General features: G+C 47.6%; 1 protein-coding gene across 3 annotated transcripts in view; it reads right to left on the bottom strand.

The window, feature by feature from the left end:
- MYO1D (myosin ID) overlaps positions 1 to 27,821 on the bottom strand; it is a 67,172-nt gene that overhangs the window by 20,098 nt on the left and 19,253 nt on the right. For 2 of the 3 annotated variants that reach the window (XM_015885440.2, XM_015885441.2), the window contains 14 exons: positions 27,556 to 27,672; positions 27,026 to 27,229; positions 26,487 to 26,632; positions 26,287 to 26,401; positions 25,839 to 26,009; positions 22,930 to 23,000; positions 21,983 to 22,057; positions 20,993 to 21,125; positions 16,533 to 16,699; positions 13,464 to 13,671; positions 6,474 to 6,697; positions 5,204 to 5,348; positions 4,602 to 4,706; positions 85 to 198 (listed from right to left, as the gene is read on the bottom strand). In XM_015885440.2, coding sequence (XP_015740926.1) covers positions 85 to 198; positions 4,602 to 4,706; positions 5,204 to 5,348; positions 6,474 to 6,697; positions 13,464 to 13,671; positions 16,533 to 16,699; positions 20,993 to 21,125; positions 21,983 to 22,057; positions 22,930 to 23,000; positions 25,839 to 26,009; positions 26,287 to 26,401; positions 26,487 to 26,632; positions 27,026 to 27,229; positions 27,556 to 27,672 — 1,995 coding nt within the window. Of the gene's footprint in view, positions 1 to 84; positions 199 to 4,601; positions 4,707 to 5,203; positions 5,349 to 6,473; positions 6,698 to 7,789; positions 7,871 to 13,463; positions 13,672 to 16,532; positions 16,700 to 20,992; positions 21,126 to 21,982; positions 22,058 to 22,929; positions 23,001 to 25,838; positions 26,010 to 26,286; positions 26,402 to 26,486; positions 26,633 to 27,025; positions 27,230 to 27,555; positions 27,673 to 27,821 lie in introns of those variants that run through there. The other variant, XM_015885442.2, reaches the window with a different exon arrangement.

The following is a 27,821-nucleotide window of genomic DNA, read 5'->3' as shown; positions in this document are numbered from 1 at the left end:
GTCTTTTTCCAGCATCCTTTTCCATTCTGTAGATAGGAACACGGAGCTGCAGAGCCCACGACTATGAGATTGCCTGTAACTTACATTATAGAGGGGAATGGTCTTCATCACTTTGTACTGCTTCATAGGGTCCATCTTATAGAGGTGCCGGTCGGTAATGAAGATGGCCCTGTCCTCCACCTTATTGAAGCGGTTGACCTGTAAAGAAACAACTTTCAGTCAGCAAATATGTAAAATTCACCCAGGTCTTGAACAGGTTGACATGGAGGAGTGGAAAAAGAAGGTCAAACCCATAATCCCTTTTCATACGCAGGGAGATGTGCACCGTGAGAGCAGCAGCATTCCCAGAGCCAGCAGGGTTAGGACAAGCAAGACCTACATCCAACAAAGGATTAATTACAACTCTAATATTGTTTCTCTTAATTCCAGGTATTCTGTTGTTCTGAGTTTGTGTTTATTTTTGGCTATCCCTCCGACACCCAGCAAATTAAATCGCCAAAAGTGCTGCCAAATGCCACATCAGCACCCCTGGAATATTACTGCAAAGACATGGAAGTGGTTGTTAAGAATGCACTCATTCATAAGGCTGCAAGATACAAAACAACATCTGATGTGGGGAAAATCCAGGAATGCTGAAGTCAACTACTGGTTCCACAGCCTGCGGTATTAATTAAGAAATTAATAACAAAACAATATTCTCCTGGGAGCAGTGTTTGATACCATGGGATCACACCTCTGAGCTCCCTTCCAACCCTGAGGTTCTTTATTTGTATGCTCTTTTTACACAGATCATTTAAATCGAGGGTTGGAAAGAGATGACATTCAAAGTCCCTTCCAACCCAATCCAACTCAACTCAACTCAACTCAACTCAACTCAACTCAACTCAACTCAACTCAACTCAACTATTCCATGGCTCCATCACCTTTAAGGACCCTTCCAACCCAACCCTTCCTATCATTCCATGGCTCCACGACCTTTAAGGACCCTTCCAACCCAACCATGCCACAATTTCACAGTTCTATGACCTTTAAGATACTTTCCAATCCCAACATGCTGTGATTACACGCTCCTATGATCCTTAAGGTCTCTTCCAGTCTAAGGCAGCCCACGATTCTATGAAATCCCCCCATCCTTCTGCAGCTCACCACACTCTTCCAGGCCATTGCTGACATTAGGCTCTACCAATAGGGTTTTCATAGAGGAAACATGTCTCTCTCTCTAGCACTACAATTAATTCATCAAGGAAATATTACACAAAAGGAGAATATCTGACATAACCTATATTCTTCAAGAGGCTGAGTGCTGAACAGTTACCAGGTAAAGTCTTTGCAAAAGCAAAAGAGAAAGTAGGGCAGGAAGTGGAAAGTATTTTTCACCAGGATGAAAGCAGTTATTGGTCTCGAAGCAGTCACACTCACACCATGGTTTGGTAGTGCAGCCTGCAGGACAGCAGGCTGCATGGCCTGGAGTTGAAGACTGGGCTTCCTTAGGTAGTGATCAGCCTCATACAGACATCAGATCACAGAATCATAAAGGTTGGAAAAGATCACGAAGATGGTTTTGTCTAATCCCAACTCATCCCCACCATGGCCACTCTTGGAGTCACAGAACATTAAGGTTGGAAAACACCTCTGAGATGCCCATCCAACCCCAAACCACCCCCACCAAGGTCATCTAGTTCCAACCTGTGTCTTCAGTGCCACGTGGGGAAGCAGACATAGAAGGGATTCAGACAAATGGCAGCACAACTGCAAATTCATTGGCTCTGTAGGAGTGCAGACAGCCCTTATGTTCTCAGATACTGACCATACCCTTCCCAGCACTGTGTTCTCTGCACCTTCTGGGCTTCTTTTATTTATATCCCTGTTGATCCAAATGTGAATTAGACTTAATTTAGCTTCCTTCAGCTGATAGAGAAAAACAAAGGCCCAGCCTACAGCGGAAAACATTCAAATAAGTTATCCAGGTGTGTGCCCCAGGGGTGACAGCAACGGGCTTTGGAGATGGAGCTCTCAAGGGAACACAGTGCCAAAAATGACAAGGAAGAGAAAGAGGAAGAAAAGACATGTTCTAAAATAAGCAGAAATCGTTGTTTCCTAGGTGATAAAACAAAATCTGTTGGCATGCATGAAATATGCATTTGGTTTCCCAAGGCAAAAAAAAGCTGAAAAACAAAGAGCACCACCACACTCAGCAAAAGATGTATTTTTCCATAGGAAAATGACCCGTTCCCACCTATACCTACTGCCAGAAAGCAAACACACACACTTCCATCAGCACAACGTCAAAGCCTCTTCACAGGCTCACTATAAAAAGATCTACAAAGCTTTGGCCCAAACAGATTCATCGCTATTATTCATACCAAGCTGTCAGAATTAAGACCCCGCACACCCCAGCAGTTATCGATACTTCAAGAGCTGCTATGAGTTGCTATTACATCCCTGACTTCCCCAGAACAATGTCAATCATCACCCAAAAAACCCACGGCCTCGAAGCAGTTACTGCTCAGCAAATATCTTACAGTTCACAGCGGATGTGTTCTTTACACAAACATTTTTAAATACATGAACTCTAAGCGTAACCGGTGCCTATTCAGGCTGTTCTGTACTTATCCTCTTAATGTCATTTCTTTTCAAAGAAAGAAGAGTATTAGACTGCAAGTACCTGAGAACTCTGAGGATCAGACACCTCACACTGGAGGTGAAAGCCAAGACTGTTTGTCTACTCCAACCATGACCACGGGTGCTACGACTTTCCCTCTTGCTTAGTTGGCAAATCCAAGGCTTACATTTAATTTAGATTCCCTGAGTGCATTGTTTGGAAAGATCTTGATAGCAGATCTTGAAATGTCAGATCTTTGTCTTGTTGGCTCTCAAAGTTCAGGGCTATTTGTTCCTTTCTCTTGTTGACTTTAGGCCTTGGACGTTCTTTCTTCACCCAAGTGGGAAGGAAGACAAATGGTTTGTTCAAAAGTTATTACACCCAAGCATGGATATCAAAAGGGCTCAATGCTTTTGGGTTTAAACCTAAAGATATCCTGAAATGGCCTTATGTGTATCATCAAAGATCCTACACGGTTCTCCTAAGCAGAAAACCTGAAATGACTTTATCTGTTTCGTCTGAATCGTCAACACTGGAGAAGACCTCCAAGACCACCAAGGCCAAGCCTTGGTCAAGCCAAGAAGGAGGAGGTGCTCCTATTTGCTTCTCCAAGGCCATCGTTTCCCTAAAGCAAAGCACTGGCACCAAACACATCTGTATTTTCTAAGACCAATCCATAAGAATGAAACCACAATGTCAGACATGAAGGCACCGCCAGGGAGGGACGCTCAGAGCTCAGCGCTGCAACCACTGAAAAGAACAAGGCAAGGATCCGTGTGTCAGAAATCTGCTTCCACCTGTCCCCGTGCAGGAGATTGTCCTTTAAAGCTGACTCAGAAGTGAGAGAAGCGTAAGTACTTAAGAGCTTAAATGTTGCGTAACAGTGAGCAGCATTAAACTCCTACAGTAGTTTGCATATGTTATATATGCGCTGAGTAATTCACCCTCACCATCACTCTACCTCTATTAAAAACGACCATTTCTCTCCTATTAAAAATAACCATCACGTTGTTAATACCTTATCTTTTTTTAACCATTATTCCAGTTTGAAGTATAAGCAGCAATCACGTGGCTCTGGTTTATTAAATTAATTGCAATGGGAATTTCTTTGTTTTCAACCCAAAGGAACCAAAATCCAAGGTGAAATTCTCCAGTATCCCCTTCAGATTCTACACAAAGTGCTTCCAAGATTGTATGGATGAGGTCTGGACTGAGACTCTCCCAGTCCTGGCAGTACAAGCCAATACTCACTCAAACAGCTCATTTAATTAGCAACTTGTAAAACGAGAGTGCTGAAAGCAATGGGCTCCTCCACTGAAATGGTAGAAGGGAATAAGAGATCTCTATTTTTACATACAGCAATCACTTCCCGTTGTATAAATATCATCGCCACATGGAAAGAAGCTTCATTCCAAAGTGAGGTTTCTCGGTGCAAGAATGAACGTTGTTGCTGTTGAATGCATTTGCAGAACCATTGGTACCATGAAGGACTGGGGAGGGGAGGCCAACCCCACGAGTCCACTCTGGGCACAAACAGAACATGCAGCATTGAGGCTCCTTGACAGCACTCCAACATCAGCAGCCATCAAAATGTTTTTGTCTGATGGGTTTGTAGAATCCAAAACATTCCCTCCTGGTGGACGCTCTCAAACAGCACCACTACAAACCTTAGCACAGCTCTGTAGGTCACAGCAGCGCCACACACACAAAGAAATACCCAAGTGTGGTTATTTTCTGATTGGTTTTTAAAGCTTTCCTGCCAAAGAAGCAGGATTCTGCTCTCAGATACAAGTCACACAGAATCGAGTGACTTTACTCATTCCTCTGCCACATAAGAGGTCCCTCAAAGCACCCTTTGCTGCAATAGGTTCTGAGCTCTGGATCCATCCAGAATTATCGCAATTAGAAGAGCCATCTGTGGAGGTATCTCCAGTATTACCATGCCACCACTGGCAGCACAGAATGGCACCCCAGCCCCAAAGCATCCCACCCAACTTACCTTGCGGACATGACACGAGAAGAGAACGTTCATGTATTTGTCCTTCCGCTTCAGCTCGGTGGCAACAGGGAGGAAGGCAGCTGTGCTCTGAGGGTGATCTGGTCTCTGGAAGAGCAAAGACAGGCACGTCATTCTTCGTGATCACTAAGGGCAGTAATTGCATGACATCGGGGCAGGACAGCAGCTGCATTGGAAGGGTTCCTCCCATCCCTCCGAAGAGCAGCAGAGTTCTACGTGCTTTCTGAGGGAGCCTTAACAATACAAAACGCTTGGAGGAAGGATGGAGTGGAAAGTATTGCAAGTTGCCTCAAGATAATGTCTTTGTTCCTTTCCATTTAGTGCTGTTTTCAGCACCCCGTTGCATCTGGGATTTCAGCTTTACACCAACCTCCCTCCCAGGTCCAGCCATTTGATGGCATTGCTCACCATCCCTTAATGCTGTTTGGCTGCTCACTCAAACCAGGCTCAGTATATTCTAGAAAATTAACCTGTAGTGCTCTCCCTTCTGAGAAACCAAAAGCCACGTTCCCAAATTTCCACCCTTCTGGTGTCCTGAGCCCCAGACCCATTTTACCTCCACTGGTTCCTCCACATGCACTCACCAGTGCAATGTAATCCCCCTCCCATGCTCTCTGCAGCCCCAGATCTGCTCGGTGACCCTTCAGCACCTCCATGGCAGCAACCTTTGCCCGCAGCTGAGGTAGGTCCTTCGGTGGGATGCTCCGGATCAGTTCCCCTGCTCTCCACCTGCCATACAGAGCTCGAGTCAGGCTCACATCTGTACCAAGTGCCCTGAAGTTTCCAGCTTACATGACATATCACCTTTGACCCTTGTCCAATTTGGCTGGCATGCTTCCTCCCATCCCTCTGGTGCCCAGAAGTAAACCGATGGCACATCTGATGGCAATAAAGTTTTTTGCAAGCCCATTTTTTGGCTCATTTAAAACACCACTCCATTTTTACATCAAAATTTGGTTCTACAGCTGAAATCTAACCAATTGTATCATGAAAGTGGACAAACCAGACCCTTTATTACTGTATTGCCCTCAGCAACAACACCAGCTCTGTAGGACCAATGCTGTAAAAAGTCTTTATGGACTAAAATTTTGTGATTATGATAATTGAGCTGATTCAGAAAGTGGGACACTACCCAATAGGTCATGGATAGCGTTCAAGAGACAGCTGGGAAGAAAAACAAGGCCAACCTGCTCTAGTGCTGGTGGTATTCTGCTTCAAGCAGATGGCTCCAGAGATCCCCAGGGGCCTCATCCAGCCAATATTTCTTCTGTTCATAACTTTCAGAAGTTATCATTTTTCAAACAGGAATCAGAGCTCTTTACACCCCTCTCATCTATAATAAGACGACTGGCCAAAGAAAAAAAAAACACTGGCTTTTGGGCATTAAGGAGGTAATGAATGTATAAAGCAACTCTTCCACACACTGAATACGGTGGATAGTGGTATGTTGCTTAATTTACTTCAAAGTAGTATTGACTTACTATAAAAGTCTCAAGGGACTCCAGAAGATCCATTTTCTCTCTCCCTCTGCCTACCACCAGCTGCTCTTTTCTTTCAAAATTGATTAGAAAGTCTAAACTTGGGCTAAGGAAAGAAGGGTGATGAGCATTGCGACTGAACCTCTGAATCAGGACAATTACTTGCCTGGTCAGGGGTACCAGAACCCACTATGGAGGGGATGGGTTGATGGTTGGACTTGGTGATCTCTTTGGTCTTTTCCAACCATTATTGCTCTACAATTCTAACATCTTCACACTTGCTGCCCAGTTAATGTTCTCCAGCCATTTCCCCAAGTTCCAAGCAGGAACTGTTCAGTCCTTGTTGAGACCAAACAGACTATGTTTTAATTTGTACCTATGGTAGATGGCCTGGAGCGCCTCTTCAAATCGGTGCAGCACCTTGGGAGGAGTGGGCCATTGCACGTGCTTGCCATAATCCTTCATGGATCTCACGTTACGGAAGCGCTGGGCGACCTCGTGGATGTAGGACTTCACCTTGTAGCGGCGGTAGTGCCTGAGGATGGTGAGAGCAGCCCTCGTCCTCTTGTAGCGGAGCCGAGCCAAGGTGCCCCTCCAGACCTATGGGCCAGCAGAGAGCACAGGGGACAGCTTCAGAGAAGGGAAACATCTGTCTCTTTATTCTTCTAAATCCTTACATGCAGCAGTCATGGGTTTTATAGAATGAGATTTTGGTGTGCCAATAGGAGTCAATTAGAAAAACACGGGTGGGTTGAGCTGCTCCTGGCACCATGTGACTGGGTACAATGGTCAACGACACGCCATGACATTTGGTGATGGATAATACCACACCATGATGCACAACACCACACAACATCCACTCACAACCACAGACAACGACACATCATGACATGACAACACACACCCACGACTCACAACAGGCAGTGACACATCATGACATGCGACAATGCACGTTAATGATGCCAGATAACAACAAGTAAAGTTGATTTGGGACGACGGACAATGGCTCGCAACGATGGATGACACCTCGACAACATGCAGTGTTGACTTGTGATGGAAGACAACAACATGTGATGGAGCTCCCCAAGGAGCTGGTGAACAGCTCTCCTTTCCTTCTGATAGCAGCCATCAGGATGAAGATTGCATTTTTGCTTCTTTGTGGAATTAAACTGAAGGATAACGAGCCTCTTGCACAGAACGAGTGCATCACCACTCGCTGCAGGCCCTGCTGGGGAGCTGACGTCCCTCTTGAGAAACATCCCACAGCTCCACTGATGCATATCAAGCCTTCTATTTACAGAAGAATTAATTAATTACCCAGGGCAATCTCCAACATGATATGCTCTTGATGAAGCTGATGTCAAAGGTTCTCTGACAGTCTTTCTGATAATCCTGATGTGTGGCTGAGAACAGCCATATGTAGAAGAGGCAGGGCAGATGCAAAGGGGCTCTTCTCTATACACTTAACATTCAAAGAATAAGCAGAAACTTTGGGTTTCTTCCCAAGAAAAGCAAAGAACTCTCCTTCCACCTCCTTTCAGAGCAGTCCCTCTTCGTACTCCTCCAGGCTTCTGCCCTTCCAAAACAGACCCAAGAGCCACATAACACAGCCCAAACATCCCATGGTAACACCAAGCCAATCCACCCTTCGCTTGCATGACAGCATGCTAAACTGCACGAGTGCAACTTTACCCCAAGACAGAAAGCAGTCCTTGATGTGGCACGAGATCACCCCACACATCATCCATTCAGCAGAACATGGAGAAGGCCAAACTGGGAAAAGGCAAGAGCAAGAAGAGCAGAAATCACTGTGAGAGCAGCAGAACAGCAGCTGAGTGTTGTGCAGCCAAACGAAACTGGCAATGAGACAAAGATCAGCAAGGAACAGTGGATTGGTACTGAAAATAATATCTGACACTTCCCTTAGCTGTGATTCAAAGTCGTTGGGCAGATTGGGGTAAAGCAGCATTGTCTGCATAGAACAAACTGTCACAAAACATACCTGCAAAAAGCACGTCAATAGCAAACCAGGTAACAAGACAAAAAATCTCCTACTGGCTTCCCACCTGTTAACTTCAATGGAACAGAACTGAGGAACAGCAGGTCCAGAGGCTCAGCAGCCTCCCGAACCTCACAAACCATCACAAGAAAACAATCACACACTTTGAACTGTTTTGGATACAGAACAAGGTCTTGATTTCGCTGCCCTGTTCCTGAGGAAAGCCTCCCTGGCAGCAGTTATTTTCATACGGGTGGAACAAAAGGCTCAGTAACAGATTGCCCCAATGTTGGATCAGCCGCAGCGCTGCAGAAATTGGCTTCACAGCAAGAAGTGTCACAGCTCTACCAACACGAGCCTTCCAAACCCAATTACCCAGCCCAGGCATGTCCCTTGGCTGCACACAAACAGTCAACTCATCACGACAAACACATCTTCCAATCAAGCTGTCAGCACTGGGCAGCCTCACTCCTGGTGAGGGCCTTCCTAACAGCCACAGTGGCAGCTCGTTCCAAAAGTAATGAGAAACCAAACTCACAAGCATTATGTACACTTAGAAAACATATATAATCATTTTTGCAGAGGCAAATCCATAATCATCCCAGGCTGACACTGACTGCGTTATCCTTCTGACTCTCCATCCAGCTTCATCCAAACCTGACAAAGGAAGAGAAGACCCAAAGAGGCCAAATCTTACAGGAAGAATCAATGGCAGGGGCTCAAATCAGAGTGACATTGTTGGAAGGAGTTCAAGACCATCTGCTTTGTTTCATCTCCAAATCCCAAACCAAGCTCCTAGCCAAGCACAGCCCCATCCATGATGCCATGTCCCAAGCCAACAGGTAGAAGGATCCAGCAGTATTTAGGGGGATGAGGATGGTGGATGTGCACGTGGGGCACTAGGAAAGCAGTGCAGGGTTTGAGGAGGGTGGGAGTGTAAATGGTCATGGTCACAAGAATAAAGCTGTGGTTGTCATCACTGTGGAATGTCAGCAGCATGGGACAAACCCACTGGAAGCCCATGAAAACCCTGTGGGATGATGAGTTTCAAAGTGAGAAACTGAAAAGGAGACTCAGAAGCAATCGATTCTGTTGCCAATTACTGCAGCATCTAATGACCAAGGCCAGGCTGGACGTGGCTCTGGGCAAGTTGATGCAGTGGGGCACAACCAGCCCATGGGAGGTGGGTTGGAGCTCAATGATCTCCAAGGTCACTTTCAACCTATACCATGACTCTGTGACCAAGTGAGAGCAAGAGACCGTACGCAGGACATGCTGTGAAAGAGATGCCCTTTACAGGAAGGGCTGCCCAAGGAGACAGGGCAGAGGTTGGGTATAGGAATGGAAGAACAATCAGAACAGGTTGGCACCAAAATGGGAAGAAATGGAGCAGCTGAACTTCACCTCCCAACCTTTACCCCACCCACCCTTCCATCACCTCCACCTTCTCCACACTTCGGCCAGGTAATGACAGACTAACAGGGTAATTAGGAAATTAAGACTGAGGATGGATGGAGAGAAAGCTTTAAAAACCAGGACTTACACAAAAAGTGGCTGTCTAATGTTTGGCAACCCTGCCCATGGCATTGGGGGTGGAACGTCATGACCTTTAAGGTCCCCTCTAACCTAAGCCACCCCGTGACCCTATGAACAAGAAATGGAGCACTCACCTAAACCCAAAGTCAGACCTTATCTTAAGGGAAGTGCTGAAATCTTTTCCTGGAGGATGTTTAACTCACACAGTTTTGAGGAAAAATTAATCGATTCAAACAATTATATATGATTTTAAGCAGATTAGAAACTCAATGAGCTCCTAGCAAAGATTTTAAGATAAAATAAAGCTACTGGAACTGAAGAGCTCCAACTTAGCTCATCTGAATTAAACACCAGTGCTATATTTTGGAGCAGCATTGCAACTAAGCAAGCCTTGGCCAACCATTTCATGCTTGCTGTAGCAAAGCACACCTCCTCCCACTGCTTCGTGATCAATATTTCATGCTGCCCTCCAGGCATCCAAACTGAAAAAGATAAAACAAAACCCAGCTAGGAACTCACAGAGCCGTGAACCCTTCTGCTTTAAAGGCTTTAAAGGACCTCAAACGGGAAAGGTTATGAAATATTTAAGTCAACAGCACAGCACAGAAGCCGTGCGCAGTTCTGAGGCACTGCAAATCAGAAGCGAGCTTTAATTATGCCATCCCTGATTGCCTTTGAAAGGGTCACCTCCTTGCAAAGCGGGTGGGATGGGTGAGGTGATGGGGGCACAAAGGAATGGCCAACATTCACACCCAGCGCCCACCCCACTCGGTGGTCTGCATTTCACAGCACGACCAAACTCAGATCCCACCAAAGGGGGGATGCGAACGTTTATAAATCAGAGCCTCCTCGTCCCCATAGATCAGATTGCAGCACAAACAGCGAGTGGGAAGAGCTGCTTAATTTACTAAATGCTATTTTCTCTTTTCACATGAGTCAGCTGAACAGCGCTCATTCCATTGCTTTGCTTAATAGAAACAAGGTCCCACTAGGTAGAGCAGAGAAGGGTCACCCTCAGATTAATTAGATTGCTCTAACAAGGCTGTGCCCAACAATAAATATAATATATAGCAGCATTAGAAGCAAGGGGCACAAGTGAGACGTGCACAGAGATGAAATGATGGATGGGGAGAAATGGAGGCTGGATTTTTCCTGCCACTCATTGCTGCTCTGTCTGAAAGCTTCCCAAAACTCTGGCAAATTCTGCTTTCCTTTGTTTAAAGGACAGGAATGGCCACTAAAGCGTGCGAGGGAAGATGGCATTAATTGTGGTGAAAGAGAAAAACAATTCCATAGGCATGCTGACAAACCCATCCCCAGATGTTCAGTTTTACCCATGGGCAAAGCTCAGCACCGACAGCCATTTACACTGCAGCATCCCAGGAGGGAAGGAGATACGCACAGAAATGGTGCATCTTTACCTTACTGTGGGTGACCCTGATCCTCTCTTCTCCCCCTTTGCCCAACAATGAACGGATACTTATGTCTACTTTGATTAAAGCATGTTTTCACAGCAAGTCCTGGGTGAGGAAAGGGGATAAGCAAGTGTTCCGGTGTCCCATTGTACCTGCAGGGTGGGAGCTGAGCCCTTTGGCATGTCCTGATCTCCCTTCTGCCAGCACAGATGCTCACCTGAAGTGCACTGTGCTGGAAAGAAGGGGAAGGGGGAACTCTGAATTACAAATCAATCACAAATCTGACTTCAGTCCCCTCCTGCTGCTCCCCAACAGCCAGAGCTTTGCCATGGTGATGGCAAGGGATGTTCACGGCAGATCAATGGGTCTTCAGTGGGTTCCCAACAGGACCCCAGCAGGTCCCATAATGGGTTCCCAATAGGACCCCAGCAGGTCCCATAATGGGTTCCCAATAGGACCCCAGCAGGTCCCCCAATGGGTCCTCGGTAGTTCCCCAACAGGACCCCAATGGGTCCCCATGGCAGCCACGTTCTCCTCCTGCTCCTGGAGACCTGCACACACAAGAACCCGTGTCCCAGTATGTGCTGGCTGATGAGAGCAATCCTCTCCCCCTCTGCACTGAGCAGTGAAGATTTAGGGCTGCGATTACCATATGCAGCTGCACCGGTCTGATAAAATTGCACTGAAATAGTGCTCTAAATTATATTGACAAGATGCACCATTTTGCATGCTGCACGTGCTAAGCTGTTTTCCTGAACAAAGCGCTCCTCTACAAAGCTAATGAATATACGGGAACGCTTCCAAGAGCAGAAAAGCAACCACAGAAGCAAATTCTTATCATTATCAAACAAAGGAAGCGGCATTATTTTAAGGGATAAGGGTTACTCACATGATGAAGCTGCTATGATAATCATAGAATCTCTTTCTGGAAGCCTTGGGAGCAATAAATTGTGTAATATATATAATTAGAAACCAAGACCTACATTTAAAATAAGCAAGAAATGGAATCGTGACCAGCAGATCCTTCTTTCATTTAAAATTACTCAAAGAAAAAATGCTATTGCACCCCAGCCTGAGACAGACAGCACCTTACCTTGCCCCCCTGGCCCTGCTCAGCCCTGCATGCTTATAGGCAACATTACAGCCAGGGAAAAGCAGCAAGAATTACATTTTTGTGTGCAAGGTGAGAACAAACAGAAGCATTACACCCAGGGAACAGTGCTGGTTCTCAGAGCACTGAGAAGGGGCTCTTTAGATCCTCAGCCTGAGATTTCATTTGTTATTGTGCTGATTGCTCTTTCTGCGGCACTGCTGCCTGTGACTGCCCCATCTACTGGCAGCAGAGCTCAGCTGGTAACCAGGACTGGATTCAAAGAACAGAATGAAATCCAACAGTAAAACAAGAGAAATACAGCAAATGGCAGGAAGAAATCACCTTCCATCTCACACAATTCCACACCTACCAGCTCCAACCCAACACAGCCAATACAAACACAGATGCAACCCTGGAATTCCAATTTTCTCCTTCCACGTTGGTCACACTGACTTCCAGAAGGGAATTCAGGTCGAGCACGTTGTTAACACAACAGAACTACTGGGCACAGAACAGTTTTTGAACCAGCTCTTGTATTTTGTCCCTATTTGTGCACATTCTTTGCAGGGAGGTGGACTAGGTAACCTTCCAACTCAGACAATTCTATGATGCTATATTGCTCCTGAGGGTGCAAACCAGCTCCTGTTGTACAGTTGCCCCCAAACCCAAATGATTCAGGAGTTTGCCAAATCCTGTTGCTCAGACGAGTATTTTCATAAGAAAAGCCTGAAAATGCCTTTGCCCTGAAGTTGCAGAATGCAAATTATTTACTCAGAGGATAAAATCAGAAAGCTTGAGGTCAAATCCTGTATTCAGAAGGGGAATAACAAACAGGGTCCTCTGCACAGCTCCTTTGGGGTCACACCTTTGTAATACTAAGGGCCTTCTATCAGCAGTTCTGCAGTTCTCCCCTCTGTCACCCTCCCACCCAAACTGCTGGGTCCCACAGAACCCCACAGCAATGTTTTCCTTCTTTGTGTGATGTGTTCTCATGATCTTTGTTCCTGCCAACCCCAGAACTGCTGTTACAGTGGTTTCCCATGGGAAGAAATCACCACCAACACACAGATCACTCCTTCCTTTCCCATCCATTGGCTGCCTTTGTTTTCTTTACCTTAGAGGACTCAGCAATAGGTAAGCACAAAGCTCCACAAACCAACATGGAAGAGCATCCTTTCAACCCAACCAAACCCATGGTTCCATGATTCATCCCAAACTCTTTATGCTCAGTCAACAGCTACACAATGAGGAACCAAAGCAAAACAACAGGGAGTTGGAGAAAAGGAGCTTTGAGGTTTCTGGTGCAGCAAAACGAAGCTTTACCTTCTGCAGGAAGAGCACAATCCTCACAAGCATCTTGGCATGGAGCTCCTCCAAGGTGAACAGCGTTCGTGGCGTGCGGATGAAGATTTTGGTCTTCCCATAGGCAACATCGTGCTGGAATCCATGACACTCAATGAGCTTCTTCACAGCATCTTTGTCTGAAGGGAGGTCGTGGTTTGGCCATGTGAATTCTGAGATCATCTTGTACCTGCAATCACAGTTTCCAAATCATCCTCTGTGCTCTCCAGAAGACCATGAACCTTCCATCTCTTTTAGACATAATTACCACCTTAATGGAAACACACGCAGCAGATCCTCAGGTAGTTCATGTAGGAGATGTGACCCCATAACTGAACGTAAAGGGAACATACAAGGTGTGATTTTAAGTCAATGAAAAGAGGAAGCACAGTGAGGAGCTCAGATCACCGACACAGAACTGATGGGACACAATGAGTGTCACCACTGTGCTCCATCAACAGGGATTGGCACAAAGCAGCACCGGGGTGTCTACACATCTGGACACACAGACACAACTGATGTCTTAACTGCTGTATTACCCACATTCCCATTCCAAATAAAACAAGCATGTCTTAACCGCCTCTCGATTGAAAAGCCCATGATACAAACGCACATCGCACATAAATATCTTAAGCTGGTTTCTCTTTTCTGTTCTCTTCAGGAAAATGTTCCTGCGGTAATTAATTCAATAGGAAAACCTTCCACCTCAGGACACTTAAATAAGGGCAACAAAAGGATCAGGACAGCACTGTAAGTGCATTCTTTAGTAAACAGGGCCCAGGAAAAAGGGAGAGATGTTGGAGGGGTTGTGAGCAGGACGCTGCAGCACCGCCACATCCTGACCTGGCCACTAATTACAGCAAGGCAGGAGCCAACATGAGTCTGCTCAGTGGCACCACAGCCCTTCCCCTCTCCCTTTGCCTAAGGATGGTGGCAGCTCGCAAGGTCACTTTCATATAGAATCAGTGAGGTTGGGAAACCCATAAAGATCATCTAGCCCAACCATGAAGCCATCCCGCCCTGCCCACTAACCCGCATGTCACATCTCCATGGCTCTGGTAGTGGTGATTCCACCTCCTCCCTGAGCAGCCTGTGCCGCTGCATCACCACCCTTACAGAGAAGAATTTGTTCTCCATGTCCAACCTGCACCTCTCCTGGCACAACTTAAGACCATCTCTTCTCACAGCGCCCCAGGTCCATAGCGTTGCCTGGGCTTGTTGCGGCTGCAGCACAGGACGTGGCACTTGGTGTTGATGGAGCTCATCCCATTGGGCTCAGACCAGATCCGTCTTTAAGGCCTTCCAACCCTCAGGCAGATCAGCATCTCCCAACTTGGTGTCATTTGCAAACTGACTGAGGGAGCACTCAGTTCCCTTGTCCTGACCATCAGTAAAGATATTACACGGGGTTGGCCCCAGTACCAACCCCTGGGGAACAACAGCCATGACTGGTCACCAGCTTCAGAGCCTGGAGCAATGGTTGGAGCCTGGGATTGCCCCAGCACCAAGCACAATACCCCGCACCTGGCAGCCCTCAGCACAGTGCAGCAGATGGGATCTCAGTGTCGTTTCCATGCTGTGTAATGCAGCCTGAAAATAGGCACGTGGATGCCTTTGTGGGGAAGGGCTGGGTTACAGCAGCAGATGCCTCGCAGGCGCCGCTGCTCCCCATTCCCCCAGGCAGCCCTTCCCCAAATCCCCTCAGCACTGTTCCATCTGGCAGATATGAAATACCAACGACCTTGGGGTATTTTAGGGATGAACAGCACCGACCCTGTTCTTATGCAGAGTTACTTTATATACGGTTGTGATCCCTCGCAATCCCCTCCAATAAACACCCCGGAGCGTGCAGCTCACACCACAGATCTCAGCCCCGACCCTTTTAAGAGGGGCAGGCTTAGAAGAGTCTGCAGGCTGGACTGGGAGCACTGCTGTGCTATGCAAACACACTGTGTGCCATCTTATCCCTTAGATGTTAATTCCGACCATGAGGTTTCAGCGCAACAAACACTGCAGCACCTCAAAGCTCCACCAGTCTCCTTGCGCTAATTTGGTTGGCTGGCTGCAAACAGCACTTCTGGCTTTGAGCTTACAGCAGCTCATCAAATATTCATTACAAACAAAGCACCTGTTTATATTAATAGTGATTACACAAGTCTTAAGGAATAAATTCCACGGGTGAGCACTAACCTCTGCATAACGTGCTGCAGAACAGGCACCCAAGGCCGCAGGCTGTGATAAGCCTCACCTCCCATTCTGCCTCAGGTGCGTTGGATCACCCAGGCAGATCTCCAGTCATCTCTCCTGGCAATTTGTTTTGATGTGGCACATCTGACCTGCTTAATTCGGGGCCTTTTTTCCTGCCCTTGGGGACTTTTTCCCTCACATGATTCAATAACAGAACTTAAAACCAACTCAGTATCTGAAGAGGACAAATGCTCAGTATCTGCTAATTTACTGAAGCTGCAAGACATGTTCAGTTGGTCACAAACCTGGTAGGATAATGAGGGCAAAGGATATCAGAAAGATGCTTTGACGAGGTCACGCTATAATCCCTGTTCCACACTTGCACTCTGTAAGCCCAGAGGTTCCCTCGTGCACACACAGTGTCACTGCACACCACATGGAGAAATGCTTTCAAACCAACAGAGCAGAGATGCAGGTTGGATGTGATGAGGGCAGTGAGGATCCAGCTGCCTACAGAGGTGATGGGTGCCCCATCCAGGTCAGGCTGGAGGGGCTCTGAGCGCTGGCGGAGCTGTGGGTGCCCCATTCACTGCAGGCATTGGGACAGACAGCCCTTAACAGCCCCCAACTCAAACAGCTCCATGACCCTATGGAGCCCTTCCCATCTCACACAGCATCCCACCATCAGGCAATACACACAGCAGCTCGTTTGCTCTGGTTTTCAGGTCACGTTCCAGGGAAGAACCTCATCACACAACTCCTCAGGAGAGACAAACACAGAAACAAACTCAGCACAAAGAAGGGAGCCCGAGCACCACGGATGGAGCTCAGAACCCAGCACCCAGCACCCAGCCGCCCTCCTACCTGTGAAGGAACTTCTGGTATGTCTGGCGATAGGCAAACCCTGCCCTCCGCACCCTGACGTTCTCCAGCAGGCCGAGATACTCAACCTGGTGCCTGCAGCGCTCCTCGTCAAACAGCTGCGGGGACTTCTTGTCGTTGGGCTTAATGCAGCGGACGTAATAGGGCTCCTGATGGGGCAGAGCAAAGGCACTTGGTTCAGAAAGAACAGCTCTGTAAAGCTTGTGAAGCACAGCTGTAATTCTCCAACCCGCTCTGACCACACTGAGGTTTGAAGTTGGTTCATGTCTCTCCATCGACAGCCCTTGCCGTGCTCCCAGCAGGGAGAGGAGCAACACGTGCCACAAAGGCTCCAAGCCTGACTTGTTCAAAGTAAAACTGCTCCTTATAACCTCATGGCCAAACAGAATGCAGATGGGGATCAGAGAGTTCAAAGAACAAGACTGAAAACCCAGAGAACGTGACCCAGGGGAAATACTGTGTTAGTTTAGGACTGAGCCATGTAACCATGCTGGAGGACAGCACTGAACGTACCTCCCATACTTCATGTACCTGAAAGGTAAACATGGAGAGATGCAACAATTCAGGTTTAGGACAAAGAAGGCTTTAAGCACAACACGGAACAGCTCAAGTTGAACATCAGCAGAACAAGCATGGGGGCAGAGCAACCGTGGAGGAGGAACCTCAATGGGGAGAGGAGCAGACTGCACATATCTGCACAGGGAAGGGAGATGCAGAGCTGTCCTCAATCAGGACTGAGCTCCATGTGTTCCCAAGGTCCCCTCCAGTCCTATTTTCTGTGACTTGTCCAGGACTTCATCCTACTTTCCGTCATTTCAGGTCACTGTTCTAAACTCAGGATAACATGAAAGGCCCAGAATTGCCATTTTCCTTTCAGTAATGCTGAACAAACGGGCTTGTCCCCAAATAACCCAGCTAGTCCTGGCACAACATGGAGGCACACAACACTGACATGAACATGTAGGTTGCAACAAATGTGAATGGGATGAATAACCACAACCCCAGCACCGAGATGAGACGTTAGGAGGCCCTGGTACTGCCCACAGCCAGGGATGGTGGGGGCACACAGCCCACGGCATGGACTGGGGGGAGGGGGCTTCCATTCCAACACTACAGAGCTGTGATTCATGTTCCTATGATCTTTAATGGCCCTTCAACCCAGTGGTGCCATGATCCCATGGTTCTGCAATCCTCAAGGTCCCTTCCAACCCAACCATGCCATGATTCCGTGGCTCTATGATCTTTGAGGTCCCTTCAACACAACCATGCTGTGATTCCATGGCTCCGTGATCCTTAAGGTCCCTTCCAACCCAACCCTCTCAACCCAACTCAACCACTCCATGGCTCTACAGTCCTTCAGTTCCCTTCCAACCCAATCCTACCCAACCCGCCCTAACAATTACATGGCTCTACAATCTCTGAGGTCCCTTCCAACCCAATCAAACCAACTCTTTCCAAGTCCTCAAAAAACAAAGCAGTGCTGATAGCTCAGCTTCCCCAGGACACAGAAGTTCCCTCCCAACCCAAACCATTTCCCTGCCACCAGACAGCCAAGGGACAGCCCCGTTCTGTGTGAGGTCTTCCACTGCACACCTCCTTCTGCAGACACGGCCTGATCCTATTCTATCTGCTGAACCTGACAGAATGATTTAACGCATGAATCTCTTAAAACTCTTCATCTTTTTAAGCTTTCTCCTGCAAACTGCTGAAGGGCTCCCAGGGCTCTTTATTCCCTCAGCAGGCTCGTACCAGCTCTCAGAACGTGCACTCTGCGTGGGTGACAACTTCTCCTGGGCTGCGCTGTGGGAATGGGGCTGTCAGCCATCATGTGTCAAACCGAAGGCAGAAGCAGCCCCAGATGAACTTCAAATCCGCATTGAAGAGGCTCGGTGCAGTCACGGCAGCTCTAAGTGAGGAGGAGGAGGAGTTGGCTGGACCTACAGCCCACAATTTGCAACCTCAAAGCACATCTTTGCCTCCAGGGAAACGCAGTGAGTCCTTCATCAGACATCGCAGCTATTTGTTATCGCTGCTGAACCCTTCCCCTGCCGCAGCTCTCCCTGCCTGGGCTGTCACTCATCTCTTTGTCATTCAAAACCCCCCGTGCAAAAAAAATTTACCCTTCATGACTCTTAGAGAGGAGCGAATTGACTGCACGAGAGCTGATACAAAAGGCAGAAGTGGAGATGCTGCTCTGCTTTGGGAAAACAGGAATAGGAAGTTCCTGCACAGACAGGAGATCATCTATCAGCACAATTACGGTGTAATTAAAGCCTCTCAGCAATGACAGCCAGCAGGGTAAATTCTAAAGGAGATTATTCCACGCTCACAATCCCACCAGCCCCGGCTCTTCAGGGGGATAATTATGCAGCTCCCATTATTGCACAGGAGGCTGTCAAACCCAGAGCAGCGTTTTATAGATGGAAGAACTGAAATACAGAGGCACAAAGGCCCCAGTTCTGAAGGCTGCTCTGTTGTCTATCTGAAATTGATTCTTGGTTTCTTTTTTTAATGAAGCAAAGTGATTTTTAAAGTGTTTTTTGTACCATGATCCTGCTTGGGAGAATTCAGTTCCATAATTCAGAGCACAGGGAATGGGAGAAAGAAGAGGATGCAGAATGGGCAAGTTAGAGCTGGATATTCCCCACTGGTCATGGTGATGGCATTATGGCTTAGTAGAGATGAAGCCTGTCAAAGCAGCTTGGAGAGGGATGGGCAAAGGATAAAGAAAAACAGGCAAAAGGAATCACAGAGAGGGGAAAACAAAGAGGAAAGGGGGGAAGCAAAGAAGGAAAGGAGGGAAGCAAAGAAGGAAAGGGGGGAAGCAAAGAAGGAAAGGGGGGAAGCAAAGAAGGAAAGGGAGGAAGCCAAGGAGTTCTTGGACTGCCATTCTGCCCCGGGACTGCAGAAGCTGCACTGCTTGGCTCCCAAGTGACACAACCCAAGGGAAGAAGCACAAAGACCATCCTTAGGCCCCTGATCTACGCTGCATCTGCTTTTTTTGTGGGCACACAAAAATTCAGAGCCTTTAAAGTAATGCAGATTTGAAAAAAAAGCCTGGAGTGAGATCCATTCTGAGGTCCAGATTCATCACAGCGAGGCTATCCAAAATAGCTCAGTGCCAACTACACAACCTGTCTGCAAAGGGAAGGACCTACGGATGCTCTTCTGCAGGAGCACTGCCTGGGTCAGCCCTTAAAGCAAAGGCTGAAGCCCAAAGCTCATCCGCCTCTGCTCCAGCCCTCTGCCACGATGCAGGTCAGCAACAGCCACAGCAGCCCCTGGCTTATGACTGCTGGGCAGGAGCCCTCATTAACACAACTGCTTAACAACAGTCTTCCTTTTAATGGGACCCATAGCCCCCATGGGTAACACACCACTCTACAGTTAACTGCATTGCTACCCAACAGCAAAGTGGGAAACATCCAACCTCCTCACCCCAAATCCTCAATGAAAACATAAGTGAGGTATAAATACAAAGAGAGTATTTGTCCCTAAGTCTCTAACTCTGCCTTGGAAACAATTCCCCACCCTCAGATAAGGCTTCCATTTGTGACAGAGGTACTGGCCATAAACCAACCAGAACTACTCACTTCACATCAACCAGCCATCCCTCCACCATGAATTCTGGTACCCACTGCCTCAGGATGGTGATGTGCCATTCCAGCTCCTCATCTCCCACTGTGCGTTACAGGAGCTGCTCTAGGCATTCTCCTGTTCTTACAAACACAGCCTGGTCTCATTTCTTCAAATAAATAAATGAATTTTTCACACAAGGATGTGCAGAAACGTCCCACCACGATGCCTTGAGGGCAGCCCCCCCTCCACACCCCCAGCACTTTCTGCCTGCATTGCTCTGGACCCTCCATGCAGGTTTCCTCCCTGTTGTGCAGCCAGGAGATAATGTGCCCTTACCTTGCTTTCAAATGAAATGCAGTGCAATGGAACACAGCACAACCCTGACACAAAGCAGCGCTTGCCAGAGCAACACTTCCTGCTAAAAAGCTCCATCATTCAGAAAAATAAAAGCTTTCACTTCTCGCCATCTCACACAAAGAGAAAAGAAGGAAATCACACTGAATTTCCAAAGAAGATATTTGGCACTGACAGGCAGAAGAAAAATCTCCACGCTGTGAAACTACATCCTCTGGGCCCTCTGCCAGAAGAGCTTTGTTATTTATTTGACACAATAATTATTACCCCCTCAAAGAGAGAGGCTCGGCTACAAGTGAAGGGCACGCAGCCACAATGCAGCTCCTTTATGCTGGGATGGCAGACAACCATCCCAAGAGCTCCCTGCAGCTGCCCACTGCCACAATCAGAGCTCATCTCCACTGATGAGCTTGGCTCAGTGACAGACAGCAGTGACAGGAAGGTGACAACTCCCTGCAGACGAGCTGTGCTCGGCACAAGTAGAGTCAATCTGCAATGGAAGCGTTTACCTTTGACGCCAGGTTGTCCACCAGTGCAATCATGGAGTTCTTGAAGAGGGTAGCAGCTGTCAGAGGTCGCTTGGTGACCTCCGTGATGCTCAGTTTACCTTCGGGCCACATCATCTTCAGCACGGGATTAGAGCTAAAAGACAGTGGCTTTAATTGCACAGCACAACAGAAGGGCCCTAAGTGCTCCATTCAGCTCTACATTCAGCAGTGTGTGTGCCCAGATGTCCCTGCCATCCAAGTCAAACCAATGCAACAAAATCTCTTTTGCTTTTGAGCCACACAGAGCTCAGGTTTACACAGTACTTGATTTCAAGCTGTATTTCTGTGGTGCTGGGGGATGTGGCTCAGCGGGCAGCACTGGTGGTAGGTGGGTGCTTGGACTGGATGATCTCTGAGGTCTTTTCCAGCCTTGGTGGTTCTATGATTCTACAATTGACATCCTTGATATATATATGAATTATTTCATATATTTTAGCCGTCATTTTCTGGAAGGTGAGATGAAACAGCCATGATGGATGGCAAGTGATATGGAATAGACTGGAACAGCTTTCTGGAGCACCTTTAGGTACATGTTCTGATGGAATCTCACATCCACTTCTCAAACCTTCACTCGCCTCATTACTCTTTATAGCAAGTGACTGCATGGTTGGATTCCATTCTGTCACAGCACATACAAAAACAATTCAATATATTTGCTCCTTTTTCCCATCACCCCAAATCTCTCTCTCAAAACGTGGGCTTCCAGCTGGGGCCAACTTATCTGATCAAATGCTGCTCGCTTTCTCTCTCATTGAAGAGAGATGAATATTGGCACATCCACAGCTGGTTAATGACAAAGGCACAGTGCTCATCTCTGCACAGCGACGAGGGATCTGACAAACCCTACACAACCTGTGAAGCTGAGCATTCATTTCTCCTTTCATCCACTCTACAGAAAGGGATTCAGACAGACCAGATTTACATCAACCTCCTGAATGGTTTTATTCCTACCTGTTATACATGAGGCGCTTGAAGTCTTGAAATAAAGTGTCCTTGTTTTTGTCAATAAATCCAGAGACGGAGTAACTGCAGAAAGGAAAACAGACTTAGTGCCAAGTTCAAGAGCTGCACTCATGACTTCTGCCTTCAGGATTTTCATGTTTCTATTCTCCTGCAGGAAACTTCCCACCAGCCCCTGGCAGTGCTGAAGTTCAGCCACTAACACAGAACTGGGGCTGTTTTTCTCCTTGGTCAAATGCTTTGGAATCAGCAATGTCTGTCAGCAACCACTCAGCAAAGACTCCAGAATGAATGGCATCCAATACAACTGCACTGGTTACCTTTATAAATCAAAGGTAAATTTCAGCCTAAGGCAAAAGGTAAAACAATAAACCAAAACTCCCCTCGGTCATTTCCTTACTAACTCCTCTCTTTCTGCTCTGTCACCCTAAACCACTACATCATTTCAGTGCTGCTGCAGACAACTTCCTCCTATTGAAAGGTTTCTAACATACCTGCAACTCCCACTCCTCCATCCTCCCTCATGCTGCTGTCTTCAGGCACAGAACACTTCCCAGCCTGCATGGGGCAGATCCCCTGCACTGCTGGGTCATTACTGCCACCCTGTCTTTTGAGTCAGCTCACACTGGTTTGAGAACTCCAAATCAGAGAGTTGAATAATCACACCAACAGATGTCTAAACGAGGTTTGATTAGCTCTCCATAGCTCCCTTCTATCACTAGTGACAGGTTTTGCTTCCTCCTGTTCATATTCTCCTTCTGTTTCAGTTCCAAATTCACATTCTATACAGCCACCAGCTTAAGATCTGATTGATAAGCAATTGCTGCGCTCTGCAATTCTGCACGACAGCTTCACACCGGCAGCACTAAATCAGAGCATCCTGCCACATCAAAGCTGGCTGAGGACAGAAATAGAAGGCACAGCTGAAAGGAACTCACATCACATCTCCAGCGTAGTGCTTGATTCGGAAATCTCTGTCGAACTCCAAGGTTTTGTCAGTCGCACAGAGCTGCAATGAATTCCACAGGCATTAAAATGACACCCTTGGACGCACACCTCATACACCAGGTCGATGGGGGAGGAATGGGACAAGCACAACCATAAGGGAACAGAGCAACCGGTGCTTCCCAGCAGGATGCACCCAGCTATGTAAGCTGCTTGGTTAAAGCTCGCCAACGTGGGAGATATCAGAAAGTGCTTAATGCCATGCTGGACTCATTAAAAGAGCTTTAATGAACAGCAGAAATTGTCGGGAAAAGGAAAAATAGGATTGAATAGCCTCGATAGAGCTGATGCTCCTTGGGTTCCCGTGGGCACTATGGGTTCCCTATGGGCCTTACTGGATTCCTTGAGTATTTAAGCTTCTGAGACAGAGTGGAGAAAGGGGCACAAAGTGCTGGAGAGATGGGAAATGGTAACAGCAAAGAGTCAGATCTTGGAGCTTTGGGAAATTCACAGAGTATGTGAGCTGTGGGACTCCTTGTCACATTGGAAAGAACCCAGTGCAGGAGGGCTGCAGACAGATGGAGACTGGGAGCACTATTATGTGTATGTTTCATATCTCAGAGCTGTAGGGGCTGGAAGGGCCCTCTGGAGCTCCTCCAGTCCAACACAAGGGCCTGGACAGTCTTTGTAGCTCTCTGTTCCCTCTGCTCAACCTTCACTGCTGCCCAGCATCTTGGAATATGAAGAGTCATGAGGACAAGAATGGACCTTCTCACACCCTGACCTTCACAACCAGCTGAGGCTGACACTCATCGCTTCCACTCCACACCTCCACTAACAGAAGATTCTGGAATTCATCCACTATCACTGTGTTTGACACCATGAAATTACAAGATAATTAAAAAATAATAATAATCAGAATTTAAAGATGTTGAGAAAATGAACCTCTGATGTTCAGGAGTACAATCACAACAGCTAGAACACACCTAGACAAGCATTATAGAATTGATAAGGTTGGGAAGGACACAAATGTCACCAAATCCAACCAACAGCCCATCCTCACTGCACCATTAACCACCCCACTATCCCATTAACCACCCCATTAATTACCCACCCCATTAATCAACCACCCCATTAACCACCCCATTAACTACCCCACCCCACCACCCCATTAACCACCCCTCACCCCATTAATAACCACATCACCCACCGTGACGTTTTCCCTTGTCTTGGCCACCCCCAGGGATGCTGACCCTACCAACCACCCCAGCACATCCCTCACCTTTCTCAGAACCAATTTTTCCCCATACAATTCAGAGAAGGACCCTTCCTTTAGGAACGTCATTTTGACCACAAATATTCACAGTGGGAATATTTACCAGGATTTCTCCTGGCGTGTTTGGCTTTCACCAGGACAACCAAGCAGACAGCAGATGAGACACGCAGTAGGCAAACTAGGACACTACTATTTAGGGCACAGCAGCCCCTTAGAGCTTATCCACATGGAGCCAGTGTGCAACATGCTCTGCAGGGGAGCAGTGAGGCATTAACTCAGGCTGAAAGATGCTCCCATAACATAGCAGCACACGTCCTTTAACTCTTTAGGAACAGCTCTGCCCTGCTCTGAGCTTTGTGGTACCCGGACAGAACTACTGCAGCCTATGAAAGTGAAATCAAGTCCTTTGTGTCAACACAGACTGGAAGAGGACAGCTCGGAGAGCTCAGATTTCACACTGCTCTCCTGTATGGGATAAGGGCTCACGAAGGAAGAGGTCTTAAATAACCTAAAGGACAAAGACACGAGATGGGGAGCACTAATTATGATGCTGAGAATTTTAGGGGTGGATTTTTTCAAGGCTCTATTGATTGACATGAGAAATTAGCAAGCCAGAAAGATACACTGTGCCCTCCACAACCGTTATTTATAGCAGCATTCCTCCTCTCCCTTCAGCTCAGTGCAAACAGCCTCCTGACAAGGCTGAGCAGTGCTGCAGTGGGACATGCACACATCACACGTGTATCTCACGTCCCCTGTGCTGCAGAAGGACATGAAGGGCACTACACGAAAGTCACATCTGGAAGAAAAACTGATTCTTTTCTGTTCTTCCCATCCTCGGCTGAACCGAAGCTGTGTGCACCCAGCCTCCCTGCAGGCACTCTTTAGCACATTTCTTATACAACCATGCTAATTCTGTATTTCTGACCTACATAAAACACCACACACGGGTTGGAGGGAGGAGGGGGGGGGAGCAGCATCCTGAATAATGCATTTCCAACAGCGATTCTCAGCAGAGAGACATCAATATATTGAAATGCACTTCATAAATAAATGACATTTGATTACTCAGTGCGGATTCTCAGCTGAACCAGGCTGCTGAGCACGCTGCCATTCCGCTGCCAAGCCAGGAATAAAGCCCTTTAATTCACACTGCAAACAAAGCGAGCCGGGCGGCCCGACGGGCCATAGGCACAAGTGGAGACGAGCACATTTTGCAGCCAATGACGACGGAACAACAACCCGCAGCGCTGCAATAAGGCAGAAGTGTGAATAATTCGCTGTCATTCTGTATTACGGCAGCCTGGGAAGAATCCCACGTGAGCCGCAGCGCTGCCTCCATTGGTCCTTAATGACATCATGAGATGTCAAGGTACAACCAAGGCTGCTCCCAATGCTCCCAATGACAGCGATCCCGCATTGCACATCCTCGAGCTCCCTCTGCTGGGTGCAGGCTGCTCAGGGTGCACTGGAACGGCCCATTTCTGCAGCTGGGAGCTGCTCCTCCGCGTTTAATTTCATTCCCTATAGTCACCATTGGACCCTCAGTCACTCTCCCAGTCTCCCTCTGTTCTGTTCTACCTAAATAACAGGAAAGGCATCGCAAAGAACAGAAGGCTGCAGTACCTTCCTGCTGGAGAAATGAGCGTGCTTCCCCAGCTTGCTGTTCAGAGCCTCCAGGAACATCTCATCCGTCACCTTCCCAACGTTCATGCAGGCGTCGTCCAGGATGGCGATGATCCCCTTGTGCTGCTGCTCCACCAGGTCCACAATCACCTGGTTGTTAAAGTAATCGATCTGGAAAAGCCAAAAGAAGAGGGGGAGCTGTGGTGCGGCTGGCACATGTGTCATGGTTTTGTAATGTTGCTGTGACAACATGGTACCCACACTACCCACTGATGGAGCAGCACCATTTGCCTGGAGGACTGGACCCACCATCCATGGGATAGCATTTCCCACAGCCTGATCTGACAGCACAGACATGGATGTCCTACTGAGTTCAAGAAGAACCCATTCCAGGCTCCACTTAGAGCTGGTGCTCATCCACCAACCCCTCCCCTGCCAAATCACTCACGTGCTTCCAGGGGATGCCCTCCCGCTGGTACTCCTCCTGCTCCTGCTTCAGAACCAGCTGAATGAAGAGCTGCTGCAGCTTCTCGTTGCAGTAATTAATGCAGAATTGTTCAAAACTGCAACAACATCAGAGGAAAAAAAAGTGAGTTTTCTCACATGGGAAAGGAGAAGGCAGAGCACTGAGCTCCAACAACGCGTCACCTGTTGTTGTCGAATATCTCAAAGCCATAGATATCCAGGACGCCAATGACCGTGTTCTTCCCATGCACTGTCGTGTCGTAGTTCTTCACCTCAATCACATCATTGATGTGTGTCACAATCCAACAGAAGAGGCGCTCATAAATGGCCTGCCAGGAAACAGACACTGAGAAGCACTGCAGGCCTTTGTAACGTCACCCACTGCACACCCACTCCATTTGACTTCTTAGCAAAGGGAGGACAAGTGTTACTCCCTGCGCTGTCAGTTTCCCACCTTTCCAACAAGAATGGCAGCACTTTGTTTCCATGCAAATCCTAAAGGTTACTCCCCCACCCTATGCCCATTAAATTTAATTGCTAAAGAAGTCGAGAATCCTTTTTCCCAAAACATTCAGCCCCATACAGCCCTGAAAAATGCACAGCGATGAAAGATAATGTCTTCCATTGGCATGAATGCTCTGGTGCAAGACCCACTCCAACCACAAACAGTGTGTTTCAGTGTCACATGAAATCAGATGAAGAGAAAGGAAACTTCAGCTCACTTTTGCAAAGGCATCCCTGCCATAGGTGGCTTCTTGCTCGGTGTGCTGCTTGTCAATGACGTCCCGGCCCGTAGCAACAGTCCGGAACAAAAGAGCCTTCTCCACCATCTCAGATTTTGTTGACAGGAGGTCTGCAATGATGGACACAACCTTGCTGTTCTCTATCAGAGGAGTATCGCCATCCACGGAAAACTTCAAGTTCCCCTGCAAGAAACAGCAAGACATTTAGATTTCTAGATCATTTTTCTTGTTAATATAAAACAGAGGAGCCCATCTTTTATCTGCTATTCGAGTCAGAACAATCTCTCACTGCATTAGAAGGGTTGGCCTGCACATTCACACATTTCCACAGTCAGTGGAAGCAGCAGAGCCTGACCCAAAGGAAAGAATCCCTGCTTAGAGCTCAGCTGAACTGCTTAGAGCTGCTTAGAGCTCAGCTGAACTGAAATAAAATCAAAGACTGTGGGCAGTTGAGTCCCCATCCCCAGATTGTGAACAGCAGCCTCACACCCACAGGCAGAGAACTTTACCAAGTGAAGAATGGCTGCCACGATTTTGTAGACAGTCTGAATCTCCTCCTGCTTGAATCCTATCACCTTCATGGCATCAGCGACAGCCTTGAACTCAGCACCATCGTTGATGGAACACTGCAGGAGGGAGATGGTTGGGACATGAAGTGAGAAAGCAAAGGGAATGGCTTTAAACTGAGACAGGGGAGGTTTAGGTCAGATATCAGGAGGAAGTTTTTCACCCAGAGGGTGGTGATGCACCAGAACAGGTTGCCCAAGGAGGCTGT

The sequence above is a fragment of the Coturnix japonica genome, chromosome 27, assembly GCF_001577835.2.
Source record: "Coturnix japonica isolate 7356 chromosome 27, Coturnix japonica 2.1, whole genome shotgun sequence".
NCBI lineage: Eukaryota > Metazoa > Chordata > Aves > Galliformes > Phasianidae > Coturnix > Coturnix japonica.
Note: the sequence above shows the minus strand (reverse complement) of the source record. Positions and strands in the feature narration are given on the sequence as shown.